Consider the following 11464-nt stretch of genomic DNA (forward strand, 5'->3'; position numbering starts at 1 on the left):
GGACGTGACCTCTGTTATGCCCTTCATGAGACACCTCTCATCTGACAAGGCCAAAACTCATTGCCATTTTTAGTGAGAAGCTGGAGAACTTCAAAGTAAAAAACAAGAGGAAAAATAGGTAAGTGAAAACCTCACGTGGCTTTGTTCTCATCAAGTCAGCCATAAAGTGAGCTGCTTGAAAATTCATGACTATCAAAACCTCAAAATCAGCATTCAAACCCACCCATTCTCAGACTTGGAAGGAAAGAATCACCTTCATCTGTCTTCAAACCATCTCAGGCCTGTGGCAGATGCAAGCTGTCAATGGTATGTTGTGCTGGAAATGGAAACCACTGAACTCACTTCCTCTACTCTTAGCCATTCTTTCACTTTGGTAACACAATGTGAAAAGCAGCTTAGGAAACAGCATAAATAAGCAAAAAGGAAGAATAACACCACATCTCCCAAAGACCAGCTCTTGGATATAGGCAATTAAAAACATCTACATCAATTACTTACAAAGAGTATCCTGCATTGAGGAAAGGAAACAGAAAACAAAGTTTCTCCTGCCAGTGAGCTGCTCTGTAACTGAATACCCCTACATGTCAAATGGAGCAACACTTCACTTCCACTCTATATATCAATACCTTTAAACCATATAAAGGTCCTCAAAGCACTGCATAGAGCTTCATATCCTTCAGTGTGCCCACATCCCCGAGGGGCACAGCCTACCAAAAGAGAGGGATTAAGGACGGGGACACACACAAACTACACGGCTAGGTCTTTACTATGATTTGGCCTGGCTCATGGCAAGAGGATAGATCTAGATAATCTTTAAAGTCCCTTCCAACCCAAACCATGCACTGATTGCAAGATCTGTAAAGACCTAAGCGGTTGAACATTCTATAGCTAGAAGGATCCTCTATCCTTCAACGGAGAGAGAAGTCAAGAAATCAAGAGGTTCTGGTATCCCAAAGTCTTCAAACTCTGTTCTACACGTGTTAGACTTCAAGAAGCTGATCTTTCACAACAAGTTTAATCCTTTGTTAAGCAGCACAGGACAAGGGACTGCTGAATGGGGAACCAGCTCACCTCAGTGAATTAAATGCCCGCACACCTGAACTGTGTGCCAGAAGACATCTGCAGCCTCTCACTGCTGAAGATCATTGGTAATCTCTCCATTATGAACTGCTTCAAAACCCCTCCATCTGCACAGAGATTACAAAAGCCACATCTAATAGGAATATGGAAGAATCACCATTTATGGGCTGCAGCCTACTTTTAGCATAGGCCTCTCCCCTCAGCACCAGCCTGCTTATCAGTGCACATACACTTAGGGCTTTTTCACTTTTGCCACACCCATTTAAAGGAAAAACTACACCAAAACTGTGCCAGCAATAAACTGTATCATCATGGCATTTGGACCATTTCGCTAGTATTCAGAGGGGCAGGATCTACAGCTAAATGGCAACTGCTACATACACTGTACAGGCTTCCTCACTGCTCTATCTTAAAAAGCCATTTTGGCACTTTTTCTGTGCGGGTTAGAACTTGATATACAGGTTTTTGTCCTGTAAATACCATTAAATTCATGCTATAATCCAGCTAGAATGAAAAATAACAAAAACCAGCTTTTTAGCTTGCCAGTTCACAAACTAGAAGGCAGCAACAAGGCATGAAGTTTAACACACACATGAGTATCTTTGGGAAGTCTCCCCGCTGAAGTAGTCATTAGTTACTTTCAGGCTAAACAAAACCAAAGCAAGGCAGAAAAACACTAATTGAGAAAAAGAGGACAGCTCCAAAACACAATGTGGGTTCAAGGAGCAGATCACAAGTTTATTTACCACAGGTAAGTCTCCAGGGATAATCACTGCCTGCAATGAAACCCGAGTGGGAACCCACGGTTCGAGGGTATCACGCCATTCCCCAAGCTTTGGAAAGGAAGGCAAACACACCAGTCTGCTAGAGTCCCAGATTTCTGTCCTCTCCCCAAGGCTAGGCGACCACAAGCTTGAAAAGCTTTACTCTTCTCTCGAGTACTGGCTCTTGATCCTATCAATCATACTAGACCTGAAGCTACAAGAACCACGTAATGAAAAACCAGAAATACAACTCCAAAATGAGCTACAAAGGAAGCAAGAAACCTATCCTGCCAGAACCAACCTGCCCTTTCAGGAAACTCCTTTTTCAATTACTCTGCAGCTCATTCATAGCATGGCAAAGCATCTCATTACATAAACCTGCGAGGAGAAGGGGGAAGGGAGGAAGAGAAACACCCTGAAATAAAAGAATCAGATTCTTCTCGCCAACTAGGCTAGAATAAAGCTGTGCAGGAATGCAAAAATGTTCCTGCTGTGACCGGTTGCCAGATGACACCTTCGTAGGTGAGACATTCCCAGCAAGATCATCTTGCTCCCCTCATAATTCACGGTACGTTTTTAACCGATTTACATCAGTAGAAATTCAATCTTCTTTCATTCAGTGTTTTACATTTAGGCACTTGACAACACTCACGGTCTTTCCAAGCTGTACAGTGTTTTTATTATGATGCTTTCAGATCCCAGCACAGAAGCCTGCATTGAAATGCAACTTGACATCCAGGAAAGCATAAGACACCCTCTGATTCCCCTCCCTAGTCAAGATTATTCAGATATTCAGAACATATAACAGCTCCCAATTGAGAGGAAAGCCTGCAAATTATCACAGAGAAGAGGGAGAGAGAAAAAAAACACAAGTTCTTCAGGACAGAACACATGGTTCTTGAGTTCTGGTTCATGAAAACCACCCTGGGATCTCAGACTCCCCCTTCCACAGCTCAAGTGTGAAACCTGCAGATAACTAACATCTCTCATTCCTTGTTCTCCTTCACTGATGCATACAGGATTCATGCAGACTCAAGACAGATCCCACCACAAAGCTTTTCCAGATATGCTGCCTCAATCAAAACGATTCAAATCCAGATTTTGGCACGCCAAACTTGGCTTCACCCTTCTAAGAGCCAACTATGCAGTTCTTCAAAGCCTTCTTCATTAAGAAAGATCTAAGCTGAAGCCATAGACCTAATCAATGTAGCCTATCTGCAAAACCACAGGCACAAGATCTGAGGAAGAACGAGCCCAGCAAGCTACAGTTACCTTGTCAGGCCCTTTTTAGTAGTTTCTCCGAGTTCCTTCTGCCAGATTTATTTGGCTAGCAATCCCTGTGCCAGAATGGATTTCACCAAATATTGCTAGATGAGCACACTTCCCATGAGATCTAAGCCTCTCCTTCAGAGCTAAGGAGTGTGCTCAGTGATGCTCAACCAATCATCAGAGCAGACTTGTTCCAGAACTGCTACAGGTTTAAACTTTAAGAAAAAATGACAGTTCTTTAAAAAGTGCTGAGGCAGCATTAGGAAAGAATTTGATTTTTTCAATTAAGTTAGAAAAAACCCGGCAGGATTTGGAACAGCAACTCCTGGAATGACAAGGTACCTCACCAACTCTTCATCTCCTCAAAGACAACATCCAAGCAGGCACTGATTACAGCATCCAAAAAGTTATCTGTGACAGAAGAATTTCAAAAGCAACTTTGCACTGCCCATCTCCAACCCCCTCCCCCCAAAACCCAGCCCTGAACTCCTCTGTCAATTACTAACCCCAGTCCCCAAGATAAATGAAAGACAAAACAATAGTCTCTTATCACTTCCCAGAGTTCATGACTCTCTTAAACCTGAAGGTGATCACCACAGAGCAAACAAGTGGTACTTTTACTAACAGGCTTAAAATTCGTCCTTTCACTTTTGGGGATGGCCAAAAACTTAAGTTTCAGAACACTGCAAACAATGAGAACTGAGGTGTTTACTCTTGCCTATCTTCACTAAGATATTATATAGGTCTCATACAACAAATATTGCTGCACAGGCACACGCAGTCATACAAACTCTTCATGGTGTGCCACACAGTTGCTCTATATAAAGAAACAATCCTTCCATCAAAATAGACATTTAAATAAAGATTTTATTTCTTTTTTTCTTTTAAGCAGCAAATTGCAATATATTCCTGAGCTGCTCCTTGCTGTATAGTCTCCAACCACTTTTATCAAGACTTGTAAAGCTGAGATGCTGGAGTTCAAGAACAGCCAGTGAGAACCTTTTCAATGTTAAATTCAACAGAACAAGTAACAATTATATATGTCTAGAAGTTAAAAGTCTCGTTTCAGATGTAATGTTTTTACCTTCTGGGGCGAATTATCCTCTGCTCAAACCTGACAGTATACCATAACAGAGAACAGCAAAGAAATTAAGGTGAGAAGAGGAGTTTGGTTTCTGTGCTCTCTGCAGCTCTGGCAGACTTGCCTCTGAATTCCAGGTCAGTGCACTCACTGTGCTTAGAACTGTAAAATCTGCACAAAAAAACAACAGCAAAAATCTGCTGTGGATTTTTTCTTCTAAGCCTGATAAAAACAGCTGCTGGATTCCAGGTGATGATACCTACACAGCTCCCGTGCATCAAACACTTTCCAGAGCCTCCTCTAGCCTCCTTTGATAACAGTAAGACAGCACAAGCATGACTGAGCCCCACTTTGTCATCAGGGTAACTCATAACACACAAGATGGAAGAATCAAATTCAGCAAGAAAAGCTTGAGCTGAGTTAGCAGACTGCTAGTAGATATGATATAGTTTGTACATCAAGCACAGCCAGGAAAGGAACAACCACAGTGTTGAATTCCACAAATATTTTAATGCATATCTGCTTCAAGTAGCAGGGAGGCATGTTCTCCACAGGTCTTAAACTACCATCTTCCTGCAGTCTGCCTGTGCTGAGGCTCACAGTGCACATCAAGGAGCTGAAATTGGACAACGCATTAACAACCAAAAACCACTGTAGTCCATCCTAGCTTAATCATAAGAGATCCCTGTTTTCTAGGCACTGTGCAAGCCTCCTGGTGCCAGGCAAGTGCTAGACTTTCCAGCTTCCTTTATTTCTAAATAATAAGTTTAAAGCCTTTTCAAACTCACTGTAGAAGCATCTAGATATAGCTCAGTTCCTAGGATAGGGGTAAAATTAACAGAACTGTGAACGGACCTTTCTCTAAACGTTTCAGTTCCTCTAATGCCCACCTTTTAAACATCTGACAGTAATAGATTGCTTGCTCTTAACAGAAGTCATTCTTGTAACTTCAGTGCATAAGGTTTACTAGAAATCTGACACGCTTCCAGACTAGCTTCAGGCACCATACATAAAGAGCTCATTCCTACAAGTGCACTAATTTGAAAGTAACATTTTTTTTCCCCCAAAGACCACCACTTCCAATACGAAATGCCACCTCTCCTTTAACCTTTCCATACTCATCCAGTAACTACCCGTAAACCAACTGCCTCTGAGCATCCTCTGAGCAGGGACAGAGACTTTCCAGGCTGAGGCTGTTTGAGTGAGCAGTGTCCTACAGCCTGTCTGTCAACTGGCAGCCCGCAGTGCAAAGCTCACCTTTACATCCAGGTTTGCATTTGATCAAGCAAGCCTTCAGTTGTGAATCAGAATACACTGCCCGACAGCTCACATGCTTCTGGCTGCTCTGCTTTTAGAGGAAGTTAGGCTCTTTACTGTGATACAGCCTGAATGCCAATAAAAACAGATGGAGATCAGGTCTAAACAACCTCTCTGGCTCACTCAAGACTACTGCCATACAGGATCAGGAGATATCAACAAGCCATGGGAAAGGAAACAGAAAGTGTTTATAGATGAGTAGGACAGCAGCAATAAAGAGAAACGACGTCCCAAACCCGGTTCCAAAGACACACAAACTGGCAAGAAGAAACACAAATAAGAACCAACATTTCCATCAGGAATTAATACTTCACAGACTTGGGATTTTAAACACAAAATTAGAATAGGAAAGGAAGCTCATCCAGGGAAACTCTGCTAGCTGAAAAGGGCATTTATTACTTGAATGATGTTCCATTGCTGAAGTTTACAGACTAGTTTGAGAGTTTAGGATGCTAATAAACAAAAGAATTTCCTCACTACCCAACTAAAAAAAAATGTTAATTGTTGCTCACTTGTAAGTTACAGCTTTCAGTCTCTTGTATTTGTAAAGAGGGTCTGGAGCACTGTATGAGATGCTGCCAGTAAGTTCATCAAAAATGCATCCATGTGAAATGACTAACACTTACACATCTTGCCTGCTGGGCCAGAGGAAAACAGCAGTGTAGGACTACTACTAAGAGGTCCAACACCTCCACTCCAGACCTGTTTTCAGTACAGGGTCTGGGCTGGTAAAGACCCAGGCAGGCTCCAACACCTCTATTGCAAGCCATACCCAGAAACACTCAGTGTGAGTTTAACTGGATTCCTTGAAGCCAGTGCCAGCAGACAAGTTTCTCACTGCTAGATCTCAAAGCATTCCAGACTAAGAATTAGTTTGAATATTTTTATCACAAGGAACAGTACAGTGACATTACTGAATAAAAACCTGACATTCAGGCTCATTGCAAACTGTGCTTCATGTAACCAGGACACCTTAACTGTGCTGCCGTAGCTGCATCAACTATCCATTCTTTCCTGTCATCTTGGATTCTGTCTAAAATGTCACTGTCTTTGGTGTCATGCTCAGTTTCAGAGCACTCACACATCACAGAGTGTATGTCATCTTACACATTCACAGAGCACTCCGATTTTATTGAATGGGTTTAGAAGTTTGGCAGCTGGATAAGTTAGCATCATACAACTGGATCAAGTAGAGGCTTTCCAGAGGAGTGAGGAAAAGGAACGCGTTTAGGAAGTTGTTTGCACAGGCAAGAATTGTTAGGTATAAGATTTGGTTTCGTTAGAGACACAAGACAGGTTAAACAGAACACAATCACTACATAAACAAATGGTTCTGCAACTACTCATAAAGGCAGCAGATAATACTACCTCTGGGTCCACCTTTGTTGCCACGGTACCAAAAGTCAAGAGTTCACCAAAATAGCTCTATATAACTTTCTGTAGTTTTCCATGTTTGGCTCCTTTTTAAGGGAAGCTGATTCTTCATGAGACTTTAAAAACAGTCAAAAAAGCTTCTGTTATCCTCTGGTGATCAAGTGTCAAAGTCTTTTCTTCGGAGAATGGAAATTATGTAACACATTATGCCTGGAGTTTTGTTGACACTTTTTGCGTATAATGAAATGTGAGGGAAACTAGAAGAACACAATAAAGCTGAAAACTTCAAACCTCTAACACATTCTCTGCCAAATTCAGTTCCCAATTGTTATATTCAATACAACGCATCCCTCAACACAGAACAAGGGGCTTCTTCCACCACAGAAAAACCTGTTTAACCCTTCTTCAATTGATTATCATGCACTTACTTTAATACTGAGCAGAAGCAAGGACACTTTTATCATCATTTGGATGATCCTGACTCTTTTGAACAGGTTAAAAACCCCCTCAAATCCACAACAAAAGAAGTAACCCTTGTACCTCAGACTATCACACTCCTCTAGAACAGCTGCTGTACGGGTTTGTTTTGTTGAGGGTTTTTTTTATGAGGAACACCCCTGCATTACGACTCTTCTAAAAGGGTGAGCAGATTAATTTCACACCAAATTCTATTTCTTTGTATTCTGAGACCTGCAGGACTTGTGCCAAAATCTTTATAAGAAAAGGTCACTATGGGAAAATTGTGTTTTAATTCTGTGCAGCTGTATATATATATATATAAAACAGCTTAATAGAATGCTTTAAACATAAAGATACGTGAAGGGGCCTGGGTTAATCTAACAATACTTATGGGACTCAGTATGCTATTACATAAAGTTTATTGACATAACAATGGGAAACAGAACCTTAAATAGTTTCAAGGCCCTTTTGTTGATGACAGGGCAGCTCTGGAAAACAGGACAACTATACATTAAGCAGATAGAAAAATAAGAAATTGACAAACTCAGATGTTGAAACAGAAGTTTCCAAATACAGGCACACAGACAGAAAACACACTCAAAACCAGAGAATGTAAATAAATAAAGCCCAGGCTAAAGCCCCTCAAACTTTCATCAAGTTTCTTTAGGATGTGCCACTACAGCAGTAACCTGGGCATATTAACGGAACAAAGGAGACTGAGAAAACGTGGTTTGTGTCCTCTTGTAACAGTAAGTCAGAGGGTGAGCAAAGTTTAACTGATTTCAGGAAGTATGTGAATTACGAGACATGAGAAAGGTAAAGCCAAACCTTAACACTGCAACTGGTCTAAATTAATCTACAAATACTGTTTACACATCAACTGTACACCTTCTGGAAGCAGCAAAGATACCTGAGCAAGAGAAATTTTAACTTTCTGTTCTGAAACCTCTTCAAGTCTCTACTGTACGTGTCTTACATACATAAGAGATATCTCATAAAGGCTTCTAAGTCACCTGAACTAAAAAAGAATCCCTCCAATATTACACACGTAGGAATACCCCATTAGTTAAAACAGAAAGCTCAAAATACTGACAGCATCTGACAATCCAAAGTCAACACTGAAATGAGCTTAGTCCTCAGCTCCTTTAAGCTTGATAAAGATTCCTGACCCACCTTGTATTAGATTATCTAGCAGAATAAGTACAAAGAGTCAGAGATATTCCACCTTTGCTACGAAATATCAGTAACACACGCGCCTGCTTGTTTCCTGAGCAGATACCACACAAAAATGACACCAGGTCTCATCCCCGGCCGAACAGAGGAGCGTGTTTCTGCCAGGTGACGCCTCCCTTTGCTGTATCCTCACCGCACCTGGCCACAAACCGCGAGGTCCCGGCGAGGCTGCGCCGCAGGCCCGGCACACGCTGGTGGGGAAGTCCTGCAGGAGGTAGGGCTGCCGGCGAGCCCGGCCTGTCATGTACAGCACACCCACACACCCTGCCATTAACTTCAGGGCGCCTTTAATCAGTTTGTGAAGCTCTTACGTGCTCCTGGGTGCAGCGCGGACAACCCCCAACAAAGGGGGGACGGAGGGAGAGGGCACCCTCGCCTCCGAGGGGCTGGCCGCAGGTATGCGCCCCCCCCCCGTGGAGCCGGGCCCCCCATTACCTCAGCTCAGCGAGGGCTCCGGCCCACGCTCCCACCTAGGCCGAGCGAGGCCTCCCCGCGGCCCAGCCTCGCCGCCCAGCCCCGCTTCGCCCACCCGCGGTCCCCCGGACCCTGCGCCCCGGCGGCGGCCTCCGAGCGTCGCTTCCGGAGCCGGGGCCGAGCCCGGGCCCTTCGCCTCCATTTTGGGTCCGGCGCGGCGCGGAGCTCACCTGCATGCCGGGCACTTGCACCGCCACGGGCGAGTGGGCCATGGCGGGCTGCGGCGGCCGGGCGCCGCCCGCTGCTCCCCTCTCTCGGCCTCCCTGCTCCTGGGCGGCGGCGGGGCCTGGAAGGACAAAGCGGCGGGGAGGCGGCTTTAGCGCGGGCCGCGCTCCCTCCTTCCCTCCCCTGCGGCCCGCCCTGCCCGGCAGCCCCCGCCCGCCGCCGGCTCACCTCACCCCGCGGGGCTGGGGCCGAGCTGCGCGATGCGAGCGGGAAGGGGGATCCCTAGCGCCGCTCTGCCATGCCCGCCGAGCTCCCAGCAGCGGCCCTCGCCCTGCCCATGCCCCCCTATCCCCGGTGCCGGCGCGGCTGCTCGGGGCTTCCCCGGTGATGCGCACGGGGCGGCGGTTCTCGGCACGGCCGGGCTCAGATCGCCATGTCGGGCTGCGGCGGGAGGCGCTGGCTGCTGTGCGGCGGCGGCGGCGGCTTCTTCCGTCTCAGCTCCGGCCTGGCGGGGCGGAGCCACCGCCGCCGCACGGGCCCCGGCGTCACTGACCCCGCCCCCTCCGGCCGGGGCTCGGGGGGAGCTCGGTCTCGGCTCGGTCTCGCCCGGGTCGCTCGTGTCGGGCGCGGTTCGGGGTCTTGTCCCACGGACACGGGCACAGCTCCTGTTCCCGGCACGCGGCCTTAGCTCCGCAGCACCGCGCCGGTACCCCCGGCTCCTGCAGCCCAGGCAGAGTGGGGGAAAAACTGAGTCGGTGTTTTCATAGAACCCCAGCCTCTTGCTCCAAGCCCCTGTGTCCAACCTGCCCTTGAACACTGCCAGGGATGGGGCAGCCACAGCTTCTCTGGGCACCCTGTGCCAGCGCCTCAGCACCCTCACAGGGAAGAGCTTCTGCCTAAGAGCTCATCTCAGTCTCCCCTCGGGCAGGTTAAAGCCATTCCCCTTGCCCTGTCCCTACATCCTTTGTCCAAAGCCCCTCTCCAGGTTTCCTGCAGCCCCTTCAGGCACTGGAGCTGCTCTCAGGTCTCCCCTTCAGGAGCCTTCTCTTCTCCAGGCTGCCCCAGCCCAGCTGTCTCAGCCTGGCTCCAGAGCAGAGCTGCTCCAGCCCTCGCAGCATCCCCATGGCCTCCTCTGCACTCACTCCAGCAGCTCCACGTCCCTCTTGTGCTGCTGCCCCAGAGCTGGATCAGGGCTGCCGGGGGGGGGGGGGGGGGGGTGTGTGTCCCCAGAGCGCAGCAGAGGGGCAGGATCCCCTCTCTGAGCTGTGCTCACACTCTGGGGGTGCACCCAGCAGGGGTTCTGGGCTCAAGTGCACACTGAAGCTGGGTCATGGGGAGCTCCTCACTCCCAAGTCCTTCTCAGGGCTGCTCCATCCCGTCTCTCCCAGCCTGTGTTTTGCTGGGGGTTGCCCTGACCCAGGGGCAGGACCTTGCACTTGGCTTTGTTGAAGTCCTTTAGATTCATATTCCCACCTCTCCAGCCTGTCCAGGTCCCTCTGGATCCCATCCCTTCCCTCCAGCGTGTCATCACAGCACACAGCTCTGTGCCACTGGCAGGCTCAGCGAGGGTGAGCTGGAGATGCTGAGCTCCTGACACAGAGATACCCTGCTGAGGGTGGGTCCTGTTGGAAAGGATGCGATGGGGCCGTCTCCCTCCCTTAGGACTTGGAGAAATACTGCTCTGTGGCAAGGAGCACAAAACACCTCTGTTTGAGGTGAGGTTGTGTTAAATCAGGCTACAGCCAGGAATGTCAGAGTTAGGCAGTCTTTCCGACCTTAACTCGCTGTGGTTTGAACCAAAAAACAAACTCTCCGTAGTGTTAGTTGAGGACAGGCTCAAGGCTCAGGCTGGGATATTTTCTTTTCCGACTTGCCGGTTTGCTAAGCTGTTGCTGTTACTAAAATATTTACTTTCTTCTGCGCCTTTTAAAACATAACATGGCTTTAAAAGGCTTCTATGTGATAGTTACAGGTCTAAGTTACCTAAGGAACCAAATAGGAATTTGTTTTATTGGCTGGAATATTTCAGGTATTTTCGGAAAGTTTCTACCATACAGGTAAATTAAAACCATTTTTTATTACTAAACCTTTGGGAATAAAGGGGGATTTCTACTGACAAGAAAAGCTTTCTTAATTCTGTACAGTGGCTCAGGAAATGAATGAATGTCCTTTCATGGAACTCTGAATCCTGCCTGGTTTATTCTGCTCAAACATACCCAAATCACTCCTCCCTTTACCTTTTAATGAT

At 46.7% G+C, this 11464-nt stretch overlaps 1 protein-coding gene across 1 annotated transcript in view; it reads right to left on the bottom strand.

Annotated features, from left to right (window-relative positions):
• The window catches only part of STK26 (serine/threonine kinase 26), a 30458-nt gene extending 20903 nt beyond the window's left edge, over positions 1-9555 (bottom strand). Inside the window, exons 1-2 of the mRNA XM_057404976.1 lie at positions 9552-9555; positions 9222-9439 (exon numbers count right to left, since the gene is read on the bottom strand). Coding sequence (XP_057260959.1) covers positions 9222-9439; positions 9552-9555 — 222 coding nt within the window. The remainder of the gene's footprint in view (positions 1-9221; positions 9440-9551) is intronic.
• Positions 9556-11464: the final 1909 nt, after the last annotated feature.

Source organism: Pezoporus wallicus, unplaced genomic scaffold (assembly GCF_028554395.1).
Source record: "Pezoporus wallicus isolate ANWC-B61680 ecotype Strahan unplaced genomic scaffold, APGP_CSIRO_Pwel_v1 contig_6217, whole genome shotgun sequence".
In the NCBI taxonomy this organism is placed as follows: Eukaryota; Metazoa; Chordata; class Aves; order Psittaciformes; family Psittacidae; genus Pezoporus; species Pezoporus wallicus.